The following is a 21,432-nucleotide window of genomic DNA, read 5'->3' as shown; positions in this document are numbered from 1 at the left end:
CTCTATTTTCAACACTCTCTCAAACACTCATTTTTTTATTTGTACTCTATTTTCAACACTCTCTCAAACACTCACTTTTTTATTTGTAGAAACATGTGTGAGTCTCTCACTTTAAAAATAGGTCGCACATAAAGTGCTAGGACCCACACATGTTTCAACTAATAAGAGAGTGAGTGTTTGAGAGAGTGTTCTTAATTTTTTTTATTGTTGTGGATGATCATACTAGATATATTTGAATTATTTTAATGAAATAAAAAGTGAAGCAAGACAAAATGTTATAGATTTCGTAATATTGGACAAATGACTTCGCAAAAGAGGAGAGATGAAATGTGATATTTAAAATTCACGATTAATTTAAGAGTATTATTACTTAAAACAACAATTTGTGTTAGTATTAAAAGAACAAGGAGAAAAAGAAGCAAAAGAAAATAAAACAAAAAATAAAATGATAGAAATTAAAGAGATATGGTTAGAGAGATGAAATCGAGATTTACACAAGTTCGGCCAAATGTTAGCTTACTTCTGTCTTCAAGAGATCTTCTTGAGAGTTTTAATAGTAATCTTGAGCTTTTACACGTTATGTCCACGAACCTTAGTTACATGTGAATCGAGAGATTTTATATTGACTTATTCTCCCAACCAAATAAGAACTTTTACAGGAATTCCTCGACGCCCCTCTAGTTTATACAAATACGTTGGGCTTTAATATGAAGATCTTTGCCACCTCTCAAGGAAATATGAGTGTATTGGATTTCCACAGGAAAATTCTTGCCGCCATCAGGGGGCACATTCTAGGATTACCTACTCTAAACATTTCTCCTAAAGGACTTTAAGTTTTCTCGGGCAAGATCCAGTCTAAAAATCTCACCCAAGAGACGCGATCAAAGTTTAGCCTAAGAGGCTTAATCCTAAGTCTTGTTTGAGGATTGATAAAAGTGTCGCACAAGAGGTCCAACACCTCTCCTGAGGGACTTGTAATCTCATCATTCAGGCTCCATATAGCTTCGCTTAAGAAACTAAGATTTCCCAAGCTATCTTAACTCCATACCTAAGAGACTTGGAGTTTCCTCCAGCTAGACCAAACATATAAATCTCACCAAGAGGCGCGACTAAAGTCTAGCTTAAGAGACTTAGTTCTAAGTCATGTCTGAGGACTTGATAGATGTTCCGTACGAGTGGTCCAATTCCTCGCCTGAGAGACTTGGAGTCTCCTCAGTCAAACTCAATATATAACCTCGCCTGAAGGACTTAGAATCCATCAAGCATGCTCACATAAATGCCTCACCCAAGGGGCTTAAAGTCTCATAAAATAGGCCTAACATATAATCTTGCTTGGAGGACATGAAGTCCCATCAAACAAACTCATCTCAACACCTCGATTGAGAGACTTGAAGTTTCCTTGGGTGGGATCTATAACACCTTAATTTCTGACTCAACATAAATACGATAATACAACAGATAAATTCATACAATTAGAATGTTACTCTTGATCCACCGATCAAAACAAAACACAAACCAATTATCTTTTCCAAATACGCAACGAAAAACAATTATGTTTGACATCATAGTTTCATTGATCGCAGAAATGCCACAAATGGCTTAACAACTTCAAAATAACATAAAAGCAAGAAATTAAAAACAAAGGACAACCCGTTTCCCCAATGTTACATATTAGAGCGACTCCTCTAAGACTCCAAAAAGAAAGTAACTAAGGAAGCATCTAAGCCATCCTCTACCCCAAGCAGCTACTCCTTAACCTACTCGTCTGTACTCGATAGGAGCACAAACACCACAGTAAACAAAAGGGGTGAGAATACATTCAAAATATATTAGCAGTGTAAAACAAAACAAGGGTAGGATAATCACATAATCGTCACATACACACGTTAATCACAAAAATCACCATCTCATGTAAGGTATTCTCAACCAATCAACAACATCATGAAATAATGATTACATATGCAAACATGTATGCAAATGCACTCCACAACTGACTCTAATGCTTAAGGTACTATTTATGGACGACACATGCCCATATCTGCTCCCAATTCCCTCTTAGAACCAGGGCACACCAAAATATCTACTAATCACGTTATAGTAACGTTTCACTAATCCCTCACTAGAATTAGCTACTCACTCCCGATCCACACCATCAGACCAGAGCACACCAAACTGAACTGAAGTTCGTACACCATGATGCATAAATTTCAACAACAACATGTAATTATAAACATGCAATATTGGGGCCTCTTCTGACCATGCACATCACCAACAATATCATCACAACAATTAGTATGCTCATAGTAATAGTGCAACATCACCAAAATTCAAAAACAATCGTAATTTGTACATAATGCACATACAAATTTAATTCATCATTTAATTATGCAATAATTGATTCATCATCACCAATAATTAATATTTTCTCACCAATTATTACCAATCAGTAATTCAACATCGTCTTCAAGCGAAACTAGACCATAAAAGTTGAATTGAAAACTCAAAACGAGTCACTGACACACCTAGGTGACACATGTCACCAAATCTTCACCTACTTACCCTCAACCGGTCACCCACCCTGACAACTAGCTTAAGAAAACAAGCCTGAGACTATGACAGTCTACTCATCAAGAAGATGACAACCGTCAGCGCCTTCTACTGCATGACAAGTTGGTCGTCAGACGAATGAAAACCATCACCCTGATTCAATAGGCAAAATCACATTTTCTGCCATGGGAGCCCTATGGAAGCTCCGATCTTGGCCTCTGAACACCCAATTCAACGAAAAACATCAGATATACATGATCCTAAATTTATTTCACCATTTAATCATTGATCACACACTTTAATCCATCAATTCATCATGAATTCACCTTTAACATCAAAACACCAAAACATATCACATTCACATTAACATCTACATTCATTCCCAACAATCATCATGTAAGTCCAAGTAATTGACAAACACGAAAATCAATAACCAACAATGACATTTAACACAATTTTATCATCAAAACACATAAAACATCATGATTACAACAATGGAGCAATAAAATCTAGTGGAGAGGAAGGACCTCTCCATACCCCATCATTCTAAACACCCATAAAAGAGCAATCTCCCCCATTGCCTTAGATTTTTCCAGCTGCAAGTTCCGTAATCAAAGTTGGTTCTCCTTTCCTTAAGCTCCAAACTTGCTCTTCGTACTTTGTCTCTTCAAACTCTTATTTTACACTAATTGTAAAAATCATCTCCCAACTCGCTCCACATTTCCATTTATAATGAAACTTAATTCTCCCGTTTAGGTTATTCCTTTTCCATCCTTAACTACTTCCATATTCCCCTCCTAGCTTCTCATTCCTTTACTAACTCATATTTTATTTTTAATTTTTAATTACTATATAATATCTATCGTAAAGCCACCAATTTCTATATTAATTTTAATTTATTAAATTAAGTAATAATCTAATTATTTCTAGTTATTCTACCAATTCACCAATGCTCTCACAACATCCCACCATCTACCCAAATAATATTACCAACAAAAAACAAATAAATCACTAAATATCTAAATAAAACAATTATAGACTTAATTAAAATAATTACGAAAAACAAGGTATTACAAGATCCTGCCTAAACATCTCGTCCAAGAGGTGCAACCAAAGTCTAGCCTAAGAGATTTAATCCTAAGTCTTGTTTGAGGGCTTGATAGAAGTCCGCCTGAGAGGTCCAACACTTCTCCTAAGGGACTTGTAGTCTCATCAGCCAAGCTCCACATAAGCTTTCCTAATGAACTGAGATTTCCCAAGCTATATAAACTCCTCGCCTGAGAGACTTGGCGTTTCCTCGGGCGATATCAAACCTATAAATCCCGCTCAAGAGGCGTGACCAAAGTTTATCCGAAGAGACTTAATCTTAAGTCTCTTCTGAGGGCTTGATGGAAGTCCAGTCTAAGAGGTCCAACACCTTGCCTTAAGAGCTTATAGTCTCATCATTCGGGCTCAACGTAATCTATCCTAAGAGCTCAAAGCCTAATCAGTCTTGCTTAATACACATATTATCAAGAATATTAGAGCCTCAAGATACTCCCTCATTCTATGGTCTAAAAATACGTCGTTCTTTATCAAAGCCCCCGTGTTTGAGAGACTGTATAGTGATATATTTGTAAATACCCTAGTAAGGGCGAAAACTGTGTAACTCCCAAGAATGGATACGACCATATGTCGCCTTCAAGGAGGCATCGCCTTGCCCTTTGTACCTTCCTCTCGCCCATAAATGAGAAACGTGAGAAAAGACGTTTCTTGGGCAGAGAGAAGTCAGAGTCAGTAGCTGGTCCACTTCTCCCTAGAAAATAGGAATTCAACGGTCAACCATTGATTGAGCGAGCAGTGATCCTTCCCCAAAAAATCTTAAGCCTAATGTTTATACAAACATTTCTTCTCTAACAGGAGAGAGGATAGATAATAACTTATGCATAGTACCCAAAGCACAAAGCTAATATACAGAGCCTCTCACCTCATGTGAGCAGGTCCTCTAAAACCACCATAGCATCACCATATAAGACTTTTCATCGTGGTGGGCAATCTCTAACCACCCCGAATTTATTATAAATCTACTAAGACCTTTGAGTATCCCCTACCATTGTATATATACCATGCACACATATACTTTTTACCAGTACAAACTTGTTGGATCATTAGTAAGTATGATTTTGTTGTCGTAATCGATTATGAGATAGGTGGTGGTAGAATTCATTCCATATAATTTGAAATTGTCTACGCACGTCGGTATTTTTATATACTTGATTAATAAGTATGTTAGTTATTAGAGATGACCTCGAGGATAGTATCGGGAAAATCTTAAACCTCACGGTTAGAGATAGAGTTTGAAAACTCTTTATATATATTGACATCTCTAACCTTACCAATCGATTTTGTACAAATAAGTTATACAAAACTTTAATAATAAGGTAGAATTGCTCACTGTACCGTCCTGATTTGCTTAGATATTTTATCATATGTAAGTCTAACTATCATGTCTTCATACTTTTATAATTGAATGATGAAAGATATATTTGAATTAAACTACTTAGACTTACACTACTAAAAAAATTGAATTTAGAGAGGGAAATTAGGGAGGGAAGTAAATCCCTCACTAATTCTGAGGGATTTTGTGAGGGAAAGTTGTATACATAGCTGAAAAGTCACGCACACATATAAACAAATATATTTACGACATATTTATTCCGTCATAAAAAAATCCCTCATAAATTCCCTCACAAATTTGGTAAGAGAAAATTTAGGGAGGAATTCTAAGATGAATTTTATCCCTCCCTAATCATTCAGTCACAAATTCCCTCATAAATGTGTAACAGGTTATTAGTGACAAATTTTGTGAGGGAATTGTTTTATATTTTTTTTGTTGTTATATAAAAGATTAAATTCGTTCTGATAACTTGTGGGCATTTTTTAAAATTAAAAAATAATTATTTTTTTTTAAAATTATTTTGGTATCTTTGTCCCAAATTTATTAATATATTTTTTTAATAAACATATAGATATAAATTTTAAAAAAAAATCTTTAATAGATACAAATATTTATTTTTTTCAATTATAAAAAATATTTATAATAATACATATGTTTTTCTATTTTATATATAAGTATATAAAAATTCATTATAAAAAAATTAAAAATTGATAGATCAAAATTTATATAATTAAAATAAGAATTAGCCAAAAACGAAAGGAGATTTCAATGATACAAAATATAGAAAGATTATTTTATTTACATATTGATTCAGTTAATATATATAACATAATGAATTTGAGTAAAAATAAAGCTAATCTAATTTTGTTTTCAATTTCCCTCCGTCATCTCTTTATCATTTTTGACAAATTTTCATTTCCCTCTCATATCTCCCTCTCACTTATAAATTAATTTTAATTCTAAATTAATAATATTTTAAAAAAACCAAAAATGACAAATGCTAAAACCCTATTACACTTAGAAGCAGAAGCTGGTTAAGGTAAGCAAAACGGCGGAACCCAGCTTCAAGCTCTAACCGAAACAACATAGAAGAAATTTCTCACTCACGGTTCCTCTCTCAAGCAATCAAGAAAGAAAGAAGGTTTGTTAGGGCAAATAAATCAATAACGAAAAACCCAGAAACCGCAAAGATTCACGTTTTCAAGGTATGCAATCCAATCTAATCTTTTTTTCTCTTTTGTAGACCGTAAACGAATAAGAAACTAATTTTGCGTGTGCTGAGTTTTGTTGAAATAAGGTTTATTGGTTTTGGTTTTGTTTTTCTTTATTTGATAAGTGCTGGTGTTGTTTTAGATTCAATACCGAGATTAAGGTGATCAGGAGTGGTAGTTTCATATTGTGATTCTGTTGTTTATCAATTTTATCAGTAGAGTTGTTTGGTGGTCCTTTGTGACTCTGTCAAAGTTATTTAGTCTGAAGCAGGATTTTTAATTTTGATTAGATTATGGTGTTTTAACTATTATGTTTGGGTAGAGGTAGATGCTGACTTTTAACTTTGTGGTGTTTAATGAGAATATTTAATGGTATATACTTTAATGGTGTTTAGAGTTAAAACAACAAGTTTTCATAATATTTTTCTTAGGATGAAGCTGGCCCCTTTTACGTTTTTTTTTTTTTAAATTTCCAACAATCAGCAACTACCAACTTTTATAAAAAAAAGAATTTGCAAAGACAAAAAAAACCATAGCATTCAATTTAGAAGTTGAGAGATAAATTAAACATTGCAGAAATATTTTTATCAGTGTCATAGTTTACAGGTTGCTACAACTCACCTAGTTTAGCTTATTCATAAGCATATTGGTTACAAACCTTTCTCCAATAATGGGACATGGAACCATGTTTTTATTAACTTATAAAAGCTTCTCAATTAAGATAAATGTTCCTTTACTAATAAAAAAATTCTTATGAATTATGAAGCAAGAAGTCAATAACCCTTTCAATCAATATCCAATCTAATTTGACTATTTTTAAAACATATTTCACTCTAGTGATTCATGTTTTTGCAACACTTGATTCTTGTATTTGAGTATTTTTATTGAAGTTTATCCAAATCTCACTTTTAGAAAGTGAATATATATATATATATATATATATATATATATATATATATATATATATATATATATATATATATATATATATATATTTGATTATACTTGTAAATAGATAACATGCCTATACGTGTGTTTAGCAATTAGTTGTGATAAACCGCTTATGATCATAAGCATTTTAGCTCTCCAAAATAGCTCATTTAATAAGAAATTACTTAAATTGTTTATACAAATATGCTATGTCAGGGGTTATATATTTACTTCTTTTTGTGCTTTTAACATGCAAATCCTTATAGCTTCCATTATATTTCTATATATTTGATGTTAAACTTTGAAGTGATACATGATCGATGATTAATTCTTCATTGTGTAATTAATGCATCAGAAATGGAAGTACCTGAAAATAGAAAGTGGATGAATAATAGAGTTGATTGTCATAAGAATATCACTGCAGAATTTAATATTGGAGTTCATGAGTTTATTATGTTTGCTTTGGCACAAGATAAAAATAATATTGGAGGAGGGAATATTAGATGCCCGTGTAAGAATTGCAAGTGTATGAAATTTGGAAATCCAGAAGAAGTGAAGGAACATCTATGTAGGAGGGGATTCATGAGTGATTATTATCATTGGACAAACCATGGTGAGGCGATTCCCCCAATTCCTATTCATTTAGCTTATGAAGCAAGAGTTGGCGGTCCTGTGCAATATAGATGGATGTATCCATTTGAAAGGTTAATTATTCAACATTATTATAATTTCTTTGATAAATGAATAAAAATAAGGAAATTAACCAAGTATATTCTTGATTTGATCAATAGGTTCATCCGAACTTTAAAACAAAAGGTAACGAATCAGGCTCGTGTTGAAGGTTCGATTTGTAAAGCATATTTATTAGAGGAGATGTCCACATTTGCTTCCTATTACTATCCACCCGATGTTCCATCAAGGAGAACAAGAGTGCCACGAAATGATGATGGGGGAGAGGATTTTTCAATGGGTCCTCCATTGTCAATCTTTAATTACCCGGGCCGTCCATTTGGAAAAAGTACCACTTCTACCTTGGATGATAAGGAAATGAAAGCTGCTCACTTGTATATTCTTTTAAATTGTCCTGAAGTGGTACCTTACCTGGAGTAAGTATTTCAAAGTTAAAAGTTTCACACATGTATATTTTATGAAGTCAAGTTTAACGGGTATCATCTTTGTGTAGTATGCACTCTGATTTGTTACGAGAGTTAGATCCTCAGTTGAATGAAACTGATTTGGATAAGCAAGTTTCCGCATCATTCCCAACATGGTTCAAAACATATGTACGTGAATATTTATAGTTTAAGTCTAGTGCATTCAATTTTTTAGGTTGAATTTAAAATATTGTTTAATGTAGGTGCTTGATTCAAGGAACATGATAGACGATGTGCTTTTAAGGAGTTTGGCATGGGGCCCTATTAGAGAAGTTGTTAAATGGTCTGGTTATGTTATTAATGGCTACAAGTTTGTGACCAAATCTCGAAATGAAGGGATGAGTACAACCAATCACAATGTTTGTGTTCGGGGAGGGCAATTTGATTCATTAGAAAATGATTACTATGGAGTTTTGAATGACATTGTCGAACTAGAGTACACTGGTCACCCGACAAAGAAGGTGGTTTTATTTCAATGTGATTGGTTTGATCCTAGTTCTCAAGGGACAAAGATGGATGACTATGGAAATGTTGAGATTAAAAAATCTAGGAGATATCAAAATTATGATCCTTTTGTATTATCCCAACAAGCTGACCAAGTTTACTTTACATCATTTCCTGAAGGGCAACAAGGTTGGCTAGGAGTCATAAAAACCAAGGCACGGAGTACCATTCAATCTATGGAAAAAAACAAACATGAAACAACTGATGCATATCAAGATGATGATGTTCATCAAATACCTATAGTTATTTCAAATGATGATGATGATTTTCATCAGTGCCATGAGGATGAGGATGAGGACGAGGATGAGGATGAGGAGGAGGAGGAAGGGGATGAGAAAGATGAAGAGGAAGAGGAAGAGGAGGAGGAAGACGAGGAAGAGGATGAGGAGGAGAAAGAGGATGAGGGGGAGGAGGAGGAAGAAGATGGATGGGATGATGATGACAATTATGATTATTATGGTATTATGCATCATTTATTCATGAAAAATATTATTTGTTTTTTTGCTTGTTTAAGAATAAATTAATTTAATACTATGGTTTTAATATTTAGTCTTAAGAACTTAATTTTAGTACTATTTGTATCTATTTGGGGAATATTTATGATATTCACTAAAACTATTTATGTTGTTTCATATTGTGATTGATTTATTTTTATTATGATATAGTAAATTTAGTTTTAATATTAAATACATTTGTCAGGAAATTTACAATTTCAATAACTTCAGGTTAGTTCTCATTGATTAGTGAGGGAATAAATCTCTCATAAAGCGAGTATTCAAACATTAGTCTTTAGCAATTAGTGACGGAATATAAACGTCACAAAAGTATATTTACTGACGTATTTTAAAATCCCTCACAAATTTCTGAAGGATTTCTTTGGCATGGTTTCTGACGAAAATTTAAAATTAGTGACGGAATTATTCCTTAACAGTTTATGACGGAATTTAAAATCCCTCACAAACTATTTGCGACATTGAAATTCGGTACGGATATTCCCACCTCGCTAAATCCGTCACTAAATGATTTTGTGACGGAATTTTGTGAATTAGTGACGGAATAATTCCCTCTCTAAATTCAATTTTTTTAGTAGTGTTATATCATTATAAATGTACATATTGACAAAAAAATCATTATAAAGATATATTCTAAGAGAAAAGGGGTGATGCACTGACAGTGTAAAAAAGTTTTACACTGTCAACCAATCACGACTTTGTTAAGCACAAAGTCATACTTTAAATCTTAAATTACTGATATGATGTGGCAGAATAAAATATTTTTATTGGATGACAGTGTAAAAATTTTTTACACCGTCAGTGCACTACCTTTTAACTCATATTCTAAAACTAATTTCTTGTAAAAATATATAATTTAATCATGTAAAATTTTTAATTATGTTGCTTTCAATTATTTGTTCTAATATTCAAACAACAATGTCCTAATCAATTTGAATGATCTAAATTTCAATTTCGCCAAAACTTGCCATAAAAAGTAAGTAAGAGAAAGCGATGATTGGAAAAAACAAAACTTAAGCCAAAAATATCTCAACTCCACAACCACACCATACCACACGTGTATCATCTTTATCTCATTTCATACGAAAATATCTCCAAGAACATTCCAGACTTACCATTTGCATGTTCCGTGGTCACCACAACCACCACAAATCGCAGATATTTTTCCTACAATCAAAACTTCTAGACTCTTCCCCCATTCACTTCCATATATATTCCTCCATTCACTGTCAAGATCATACCCCAAATCTTGTGCATGTGCAGTTCATCCAAATACAGCTTCAGAAACATTCTTAGATCTAGTGCATGTTTAGAACAAACGAGTGACAATGGATGATAATAGCGAAGGGGTATTATCGTCATCTTACTACAGCATTCTTGGCGTTAGTTCAGATTCTTCTATAAACGAAATAAGACGCGCGTACAGAAAGCTTGCTATGGTAATTACTAATTAATTAGTTAATTAATTAATTTTTTTTCTTGTTAATTTGTGATTGAAAGTTAGGTTAACTTTGATTTGAAAATTGAATGCAGCAATGGCATCCAGATAGATGGACAAGAACACCTTCTTTACTTAGTGAAGCCAAATGTAAATTCCAGAAAATTCAAGAAGCTTATTCAGGTATATAGGGTTTCATTATTCATGAATTTTTGTTTGGTTTTATGAGAAATTGCGTTATTGAAGTGTTTTGTTGGTTTTGTTAATTAGTGCTATCTGATCCGAAGAAAAGAACTATGTATGATGCTGGATTGTATGATCCTCAAGAGGAAGAGGATGAGGTAACTGCTTAAAATAAAAGATTTTTGTTTTCTGAGTTTCATCCATAAATTTTCTTTTTGTTGCTTAAAACAAAAAGATTGCTATTGTACTGAGAGGGTTTGTTATGTGATTTCTATTTTTAGGGATTTAGTGATTTTATGGACGAAATGGCGTCACTTATGGCTGAAGTTAAGCGAGAGGTATGGTTCTTGACATTTTCTATAAATAGAGTCTGATCAAGGATTCGTTATAATGTTCTATTCAAGATTATGTTTCTATCTGAATCTTTAATTTCGAGAATTTTTTAATAATTTATGTTATATGTGTGTTGCAGGAGAAGGTTTATGGTTTGGATGAATTGCAGGCCATGTTTATGGAAATGGCTGAAGGATTTGAGACTCCTTCGATGTGTTTTGGGACACCATTGAGGGTTGATGAATCTTGTGTTAATAGAGGAAGTGTTTTGACACAATATTAGTTAGTGATATGTGTGGGCCGGGCCGGGCCTTTTTTTTAGTAACCGGTTTCAACTTCATAGGAAAGAAGTTAGGGGGGTGCATAGGAAATATGACTGTTATTTTGTGTATGTTGGAAGGAAATTTTCACTTTTCATGTTAGGGAGGGATTTTGACGGAGAGTTGTTTTTAATTTGGTTTTTGGTTTGAACGAATTAGGTTTATCGAGTGTTTAACTGGAATTAATGTTAGAGTTTAATCGGTATGCAATAAAGATTTTATTCTTTACATATTTTATTTTTCTTTTCACCCATTTAAAAGACTATGTACAATGAAAGTGTTGAAAAAATTATTCAATAGTTAAATAGTTGTAATGTAGTGTTGAATGAAGTGTTGAAAATGATGTGAATTAATTTGTGTTGAAAACATTCAACATGTTGAATGAGGAGGAAGTGGGGGTCACTATAATACTTTGCCAAAGTTGGATGAGTGTTGAATTATTAGGTGGAAGAGAGAGAAGATGATGTGGAGTGTAAAAAGTGAAAAATTAGGGTGTTGAATTCATAAACCATTGTACATAGTCTAAGGGATTAGTTTGAATCCAACGTCATAATGAAGAAACCCACACTTACATGTGGCCATGACCGGTTTTAAAATTTAAAGAGTTTTTTTTTAATTATTGAAAAGAGGGTTAAGAGGCAAAAAAAAAAAACAAACTACAAAGTAACGACTCTAGAACCACCAATTCGATTAAGATATGCTTGATATAATTCTTCAAAAATCGTATGGATAATCCACAAACAGTCTATAGCTTTCTTTCAAGGAGTAATTAAAATTTGCCATAGCATCCGTTAGCTAATTTGCTTCCCTATGAATATGCTTGATATTCACCTCCCACTCTAGCTCACATAGATTTGTGATCCTGGAGAGCAAATTATTTTCATTTCGTTGAGCATTCCACTTTCCTTGAACATGATCCACCCCCTCTGCTGAATCTCTACCTTATCAAACTTTAACTTCCTAGCCAACTCCAAACCTTCATACAAACCCTAAAGCTCCGCTATGTAAGGACCCCCTCGACCAGTAAATTTAGAAAATCCCGGGATCCATTCTACCACGTCCCCTCGTATTACTCCACCATAGCCAATAATGTCATTTCGACACTCTATCTACATTTGATGCATATCCAATCCCTCTTTAGAAATTCAAAATGTACTTGAATCGTTATACTTCGTCCCATGCAATTCTCCTTCATAATACTTTCTGACACACCATAAAGGTCTACCATTTTCTTCACTCTTTCCACTTGATTATGAGGTATGATATAATTCGTCCCATGATTCTCTTTATTCTTTCATATTTCAACACACAATAAAAGAGAAAGATAAAAGAAGTAATTATTAAAATGGTATGATGATGAACTTTTTTATTTTTAATTACATATTTATATGTCAAAATTATTAATCCTATTTGGCAACAATGTAAAGTGATTTTACACTGCATTCTAATTAATCTCAAATATTATATATAATTTTTCATGTCAAATGTTATATTTAATTAAGCATTTATGTTTGTCGAGTGGTTAACTCCAATCTCGATGGTTATGGAATCAAATTCTATTAACATTACAACAAATAACATTTTTTTATGACGAACCTTTCACCATGAACAATAAAAAACTAAAGGTATATGTAATGGGGTGCCTTATTTTATTTTTTAAAAAGTTAATATGTTACCTTGGTTTTAGCAAAAACTGACATAAATATATACTCAGAGTTCGAGATTCGATTCTCAGCTCCTGCAATTTTATGTTTTATTTAGAAACAAAAAGGCATATTATTTTTTGGGTTAAATATGTTTTTATTCCCTATAAAATTATCCAAAATGGCTTTTAGTCCCTATAAAAAAATATTGACTTTTAGTCCCTATAAAATTACTTTTGCACTTAGTTTTAGTCCCTATAGAGGGACCAAAAGTGAGTGCAAAAGTGATTTTATAGGGACTAAAAATCAATATATTTTTTATAAGGACTAAAAGCCAAAATTAAGATATTTATAAGGACAAAAAAAATATTTAACCCTTATTTTTTTATAGATTTTATGTCAGATAAGTTACCTTGATTTTATTTAAAACACAGATAAAGACTATAATTTTTTGTCTTTTTGAAACCAAAAAGACACCTTTATTTTTGAAAGATTCTCAACCAACTCCATGGATCTCTTAAACACCACACGAAATTCCATATTTTGAAAATTTTTGATTCCTTTCGTAGATGCGGAAGCGTAATAAACTAGTGTATATGGAAAAAATACACATAAAATCAGTTTAGAGACGTTTCCATAGGTACATCTACGGAATAGCTTAGTGCAACATTGTTCCGTAGATGCATCTATGGAAGTGTCTGATATAGTTTGAACCAGCATAATTACTCCCACCATTACTTCATTTCTTCAAACTCTTCATATTCCACACTCTAAAAACCCTACATCATCAATACCCAACATGCATCTACGAAACGAAAAAATCTATTACCCTTTCGTGAATATATCTACAAAATGTTCTGTGACAGAGATTGTATGGTCCATAGTCTCCAAAGGCTTCTATAAATTTGAGGTTTCTAGGTTTGCATTACACACAAACACAAACACAAACCCTAAACACAAACACAAAAATGACTCGCATAAGACCCTGTTCATGGCAGCGAACATCATCCAGGCGTCCCGATCCGGAATCGGAATATCGTAGAAGGAATGAGCATGTTGTTTTCTCTCCGGTCAAACCTCCTATGCCGGTTATGTTTTGGAACATCCATACCTTCGACCAACTCAAGAGGACTCTGATGTCTCAGTTAGAGGGGGAGTACAAACCTGACGAAGTCATCCGAAGGATCCAGAGGCTTAGAACAAGGACCAATTTTGAAACCGGAGAAAAGCAACGTTGGTGGGATAAAGTTGAAGGCGGCGTCGATTCTGGTCTAATGATGCATGGATCAGACGATATTGTTTTAACTGTTGTAATATCTTAGATCTCTTAGTTTTCTTAATTTTCTGTTTGAAATTTCGTTGTAATGACGATTAATCAATGAATGGGTCTTTTATGGTTAAAAATGTTGTTGTTCTGGTTTTCTGGGTCTGGGCTAATTCCGTATATGCATCTACGGAAGTCTTCCGTAAGTGCATCTACGGAACAAAACAACGTTAAACAAAAAAAGGGGTGTTTCCGGAGATGCATCTACAGAAGCAAGAGAGCAGTTTTGTCAATTCGGTGGTGCGCCTCATACCTATGGGGTGAGTTAAGAAATCTTCTTATTTTTTTAATGAAGATTCATTTTAATCGCTCATAAAAATTAGAGAGTCCAAATTGATCCTTAAGAAAAAAATCCATATATAATTCTTGCAACCGATTCTTTTTTCTATTCTTAAATCATGACTATTTGTCATGTGTAATATTTTTTAATTTTATTTAATTATTAAAGAAAGTTAAATAGAAAAAAATTAAAATTTTCAGCCAAGCAATGGGTTGAACTAAAGACCTCTTAGTCATCCGGTAACATGCTTTACCACTAAACTTATGTATTTTTCATATATTAACTTATAAATAAAGACATATCAATTATTTTCTTAATACTTTTTTATTATTAACAATACTTAATATATTATGATAATAAATCTTCAAATAAAATACATCTACTAAAATCACATGTAAATATTTTCACAACCATTTTATAAAAATTATAACATCGAAAAAAAACTCATACATTTAAATAATGTACACCCAATAAAATTACATTTAACTATATTTCAAACTCATTCTTATCAAATATAAGTTTATCTATAAATATGCGATTTTTAAGAAACAATGATAAATCTGTAAATAAAATTCTCACCCACTAAAATGACATTTAGATATTATTCAAACGTATTTAAATAAGAATTTAAAATTATTTTTTAATTTGTAAATATGTAAACTTGTAAACATCTATTATATGTTTACTTATATTTTATGTTTGGATGTTATAAAAAATCATATTTAAATTACATTTTTTGAGTTCAAATACATTTTAATAGTATTTGAATATATTTGGATGTGTTTTATAAATTATTTAAACGTATGAATTTTATTTTAGATGTTATTAGAAATTAATTTTAATTTATATAAAATAGTTTTGGAAAATATTTAAATGTGGTTTTAGTGGGTGTGAATTTTAGTTGAAGATTTAATATCAAAATATATTAAATGTTGCTAATAATTGAAAAATAATAAGAATTTCTCATTGGTCATATAGGCCACTGGTTCCATACCCTTAAGGTACCATTTCTTGTACAGATCTATGTTGATTCACGTGAGGTGTTTAATACGATGTTACTATAGCATCACCATCACCATAGTCCCTAACAATTTCTTATAATTTTATGTATTCTTATGTCTGCATTAACGTATTATCGTAATTGAGTTTATTGTCCATGTTGAAGTTTAGTTGTATTGTTTGGGTTGATGGTCTTATTGGTGGGCGGTATGGTCGATTGTATAGTGACATTGGTGTGAATGCTTCATTGGAAAAAGGAAGAAATGGTTGTTGTTGTTGTTGTTGTTGTTGTGTTTGGTAGCTATATGTTTGTTAGGAGTTTTGGTATTATGATATTTTAGTGTTTTGACTATGGTAGGAAGTGTTGGTGGCATATTTTTCTTGGGTGTTTTGGCTATGATAGGATGTGTTAGAGGCATATCTTATTTGGGTGTTTTGATTGTAATCATGTGGTTGTTGGTGGTATGGAGTATGTTCTTGGTTTTGCGGTTGGGTGTGTGGCATGTATTGGTTATGGATTTGGGTGTTTGTGGGTTTGTCGTCTCAACAACATGCGGATTGGAACCGAAATTGATACGGTTGAGAAAATGGAAATAAAATGTGGTATATGTCATCTTACCGGACACACACAGAAACGTTGTCTTGATGTTGAATCAAGCTCGAGATAATAATTTATTATGCTGTTAAATTTTTGTAACCTTGGAATTTAATATAGATAACGACTTTTCACTACAAAAAAGTGCATATGGCGGTTAATTTTAGAAAATTATGACAGTTTGAACCGCCACAATTAACAAATACGGCATTTTCAAAAACGACATAAATTTAACTGCCGCAACAAAAATAGTGGCGGTTTAAAATTAAACGCCGTGTAAACCGGCATTTTATACATTGCAGATAGTGACGGTTCTTATTCTGTAAATAATGGCTGTTTTAACCGCCCAATTACCCTATTTTACTATAATAAGAAATTTGCATTGTGTATGAAAAATTTATATTAAATATACAACACACATGTAAAAATGCTATCCACCCGCTTCAACCATCTCATACCCCAATTATCAACAATGCTATACAACACACATGTAAAAATGCTATACAACACACATGTATTCTATAACAATTATCAACAATAATTTATCAACTTTTTTATTTGGTTTTACAATTCCAACAGTATTGATATAGAAAGTCATATCACAAATCAATAGCCTAAACCCCAAAGGATATCCCAATCACAAAGAATGTATTTCTACTAATATGAGTTACATTTAGTAAGAGTGATGATACAAATTAACCTTCAATATCCCTAAGAAGTTTCTCCTTTAGAATATAATATTTTTCAAGGTATTCTCAATTTTCTTCTCCCACAGTGTGACAAGCTCATTGAATGAAGAAATGTTTTTGGGGGATTTTATCTAGAGAATCTTTCTCAATGTCCTTGGATCATCCTCAATTTTAATGGTAAAGGTTCCAATGTCATCTTCTTTGTTGAACCCAACTACACATCTTTAAGAAGTATGTAAATTAAATTTGTTTTTTAGGATATATATATATATATATATATATATATATATATATATATATATATATATATATATATATATATATATATATATATATATATATATATATATATATATATATTCTACAGATATTAAAAATAAGAGTTCAAATTGTGACATTGAAAAAACATCCAAAATATCATGAAATAATAAAATCAAATAGCAGCCTAGGGAATACAAGTACATCAAGTGAACACTACCAGTTCTGCCTACCTGCTATAATACATCACAAGTGAAATGAAATTCATGTATTATGTTCTAATAGGAGAATCCAATGAAATGTTGAGTACTTTTTTACAATGCACATGCCTTTTGTATAATTTTCTAACTTTCAAGCATACAACAACTAAATAATACTTATCATTATTGCTTTATTCCACCTAATGAGTGTCAAAATTCTCCTAAATCTGACAATAGCTTTTTACAAGACTTCTAGCAGCTTTGAAGGTTTGGAAATTGACAAGGAAGAAAGAAACACCAGTCACTTATTTTAATAATTTGTAAGCACTATCCACATTTATATTGAGAACCATATTGTTGCTAACATATTATTGCTTAACTTTGTCTATAATTCAAATCATATAAATATAGGACCTCTACTTCAACTTAATGCTTAACTTTGACTATAATTCAGTCATATAAAAATAGGACGTCTACTTCTACTTAATATGGATCTCTTCCTTCATTAACACAGGTTAATATTAATTGGCTAATTAGATGCTAAACCATCATAAATACATAAACGATCATAACTAAAACTACCAACTGTAAAAACACAAATATGATATCAACATAGTACCCAATCAATATAACATATACATTTGTAAGTGGTACTGCATAGCCGCGCCAAGGTCCAAATACTATAGCAGAGCAGGACCTCTTCCTTCATTAGCGTGGGTTAATAATAATTATATCATTTGATACTAAACCATCATAACCGCAACAAAAACCATCATAACTGAAGCCACAAACTTTGAAAACACAAATATGATACCAATATAGTACCCACTCAACATAACACATACCTTTGTAAGTGATATTGCACATTCCCACCAAAGTCCACTCAACATAACACATACCTTTGTAAGTGATATTGCACAGTCGCACCAAAGTCCATTACAATAGGCACCAAAGTCCATTAAAACAAAAGTGTATAAAAAAAGATCTTAAGTTTTCCAATTCTCCAATATTAACAAAGAAATAAAGTCACGTTCCTCTCTCTAACCTTGTTCAATGTTCTTGGATCATCCACAATTCTAGTGTTCAATGTTCTAATTTTATCTTCCTTCTTAATAAAGCTGCACATATTCATGAAATATGTAAATTAAATTACCATAAAAATACACTAATACAATAAATTGTAGCTACTATTTTAATTACTAATGGTGATTTTGCCTAAGGAAAAATGACATCAGTGAACAAAAAAACTAAAAGACACTTGAGCAAAAACAACCAAAGTTCGCAGCCCTTACAACTTGATCACAGATGACTCAAATACCAAAACTCCATCACCACAGGGCCATATGACTTGCACTACACCAACTAGCCCTGAAACAGAACACACTTACTATGAATATCAACAGAGGTTTTCCGAGACCTAAAGCAAGCTCCAACGCTCACCTTTTTATTTTCATTTTCACATAGACGAATTAAGAAAACAAGATTCGAATGCTTTAAATCAACCAACACAACAACCATTAATATTTTTTACAAACCATATAATGAAGACAACCAATACACTACCAATACAAGCTTCCAAGAATCATACAATGCAAATAACACACCAACAACCAATACAAATACATGACTAAATAACCATATTTACAGCCATGGAATTAATTCTGATTCACATAATACTATTCATAACTAAACCCTAAAACACATCAAAGCAAGAAAAGAATTCTACCTAACTTAGAAAACAATGATATAACAAAGTGAAACTGAATTTTTTCCTTGAAATTGGCCATATAAAAAAAGCAATGCAACATTGGAACAGCGGAATAAGTAACTATTAATTGGGGAAAGAACCACGATAACCCCAAATAGAATTGTAAGGGTTCAAACTTTTGATTATTGTTTGGGTTCATGTCAATATCGATTGAGTTCGAGTAATTTTTATAGTGAATGATTGTTAGGGTAAACGAATTATAAAGTTCAATTTGGAATGGGAAAATAAATTGAAAAGGAAAGAAACGTGAAAGTTGCGATATTGAAGAAAAAGAGCGTTGATGTTGGAGAGGAAAAGGAAATACACGGTCTCAATAACTAGGGTTATTATTTTTAATTTATTTGTACAATTTTTTAATTTATTGTTATAAGAGAAATGTGATTCAAAAAGCGCGCTTTTGAATTTTTTTGGAAAAAAAATTAAGTTTATAACGGCGGTCAAAACCGCCATTTTATTACTAATATTACGTCGGTTAACAAAACCGACACAATTTACCTTAAATGGCGGTTTTTATTAAACACCCTAACTAAACCACTGTATCTTACATGATTTTTTGTAGTGTTTAGTTACAACAAAACAAACAAAAACACGCCTAAAACAACAACACAAACAACAAATAAAAATATTTACCACAACAATATATCTAAGAGCATACAACAATCAAAACAATATCATCTAGTGCAGACATCATATCCCTAACATCTTCGTCATCTTTAACTGACACCCACATACACTAGATATCATCATTGTCATCCGTAATAGAGATCTACAAAATAAGTCTGTCAATTTTTCTAATTCTTTCATCATCATTAATATCCCTGTCTAACTAAAGGATCAAGTTTCTCTCAAATTGATCGATACTCCGGATATTCCAAAAAATGCATCTTTATTGTAGGCTTGGTTCTCGAATAAAAATATGCTCATATCTTTTACTACTCATGATAGAACAAATGAAGAAAAGATTAAGAAAAAAAGAGAAGAGGTATGAAAAAATGGTAGATGGAACACCTCAATTTATAGAAAATCCATGGTGTAGGTGCCAGATGAATTGGAGCCTCCTTTGAACACCAAAACATAGGCGTCAATCAAATTGGTTTGGCCTATTGGAGGCGCCAATTTGCCTAGCTTGAGGTCTGCGAATGAATTTTTTATTTATTTGAAACATGAGTATTTTGAAAAAATAGTAGGAAAACATGGTTATTTTTGTGTTTTAGTTAGAAAACGTGATTGTTTTAAATAAATATCGAATTAAGTGTATTGTATTTTTAAAATGATTGACTGTATTATTTTTTAAAGAAAAAAATATAGACTTTTCTAGTTTTTCTACCATAGCCGTTGATTTTTTTAATGACCACGTGTTGTGCATACGTTAAAAGAATCAGAGTAGATATATACTTACTCTATATTAAAAGCCAAACTGGTCAACGGACCAACGAGGTACTGAGCCACTGGTTTATTGATTGAACTACTAAGTCACTGTTCGAACCACTTGACTAAATCAGATAAAATAGATGATTCGGTTGAATAAACTTGTCTTTATAACAAAACTATATAGTTACTAAATCGTTCAAAGCGTATGGCTCGGTCTCTAAAAAAATCATGACACGTAATTTGTTTTATTCTTTAATTTCAAATTCTAAACACAGTCATCACACACAATAAAATAGTAAAAATACAAATCCAAATAAATTTTGAACAAAGTTTAATTGCAAAATAATTTAATTGTGACATAAATTGAATAACAAAATAATTACACTGTTTAAAAAATGCAAGTACAAATTGAACACTTAAATAACTTTACAAATTAAACTAATATAATAGAGGCAGACACTGAACGCGGACGACAGACAAAAAAGAGGTAGACATGTACAACGACCTATGCAAACATCGATACATTTTACTTTCTCAATCTCATATTCACTATCTTAACGTACAATCTGCTTTCTTTTATATTTTAGTTTTAAAAAAGCATTTAACTAACCAATTTTCTAAAACTGTCGATTCGTCAGTTTTTACTAAATTTTGCTAATTCTAGCTAATTTTTATTGATTCAATAACTTACTTGATCTGATTATCAAACTAGATTTGAGACTCCTTTGATTCTCTA

The 21,432-nt window shown here is 31.9% G+C and overlaps 2 protein-coding genes across 2 annotated transcripts; both read left to right on the top strand.

Annotated features, from left to right (window-relative positions):
• The first annotated feature begins 5,985 nt into the window (after positions 1-5,985).
• Positions 5,986-9,502, top strand: LOC131605484 (uncharacterized). Its single transcript, XM_058877832.1, has 6 exons — positions 5,986-6,189; positions 7,481-7,829; positions 7,917-8,231; positions 8,309-8,408; positions 8,483-9,242; positions 9,483-9,502. Exons 2-6 carry the CDS (start codon positions 7,483-7,485, stop codon positions 9,500-9,502), a joined length of 1,542 nt encoding a protein of 513 aa, XP_058733815.1. The 5' UTR covers positions 5,986-6,189; positions 7,481-7,482.
• Positions 9,503-10,505: 1,003 nt separating this feature from the next.
• Positions 10,506-11,799, top strand: LOC131607405 (uncharacterized). Its single transcript, XM_058879415.1, has 5 exons — positions 10,506-10,734; positions 10,829-10,916; positions 11,004-11,074; positions 11,198-11,254; positions 11,389-11,799. Exons 1-5 carry the CDS (start codon positions 10,624-10,626, stop codon positions 11,530-11,532), a joined length of 471 nt encoding a protein of 156 aa, XP_058735398.1. The 5' UTR covers positions 10,506-10,623; the 3' UTR covers positions 11,533-11,799.
• Positions 11,800-21,432: the final 9,633 nt, after the last annotated feature.

Source organism: Vicia villosa, linkage group LG5 (assembly GCF_029867415.1).
Source record: "Vicia villosa cultivar HV-30 ecotype Madison, WI linkage group LG5, Vvil1.0, whole genome shotgun sequence".
Lineage (NCBI taxonomy): Eukaryota > Viridiplantae > Streptophyta > Magnoliopsida > Fabales > Fabaceae > Vicia > Vicia villosa.
Note: the sequence above shows the minus strand (reverse complement) of the source record. Positions and strands in the feature narration are given on the sequence as shown.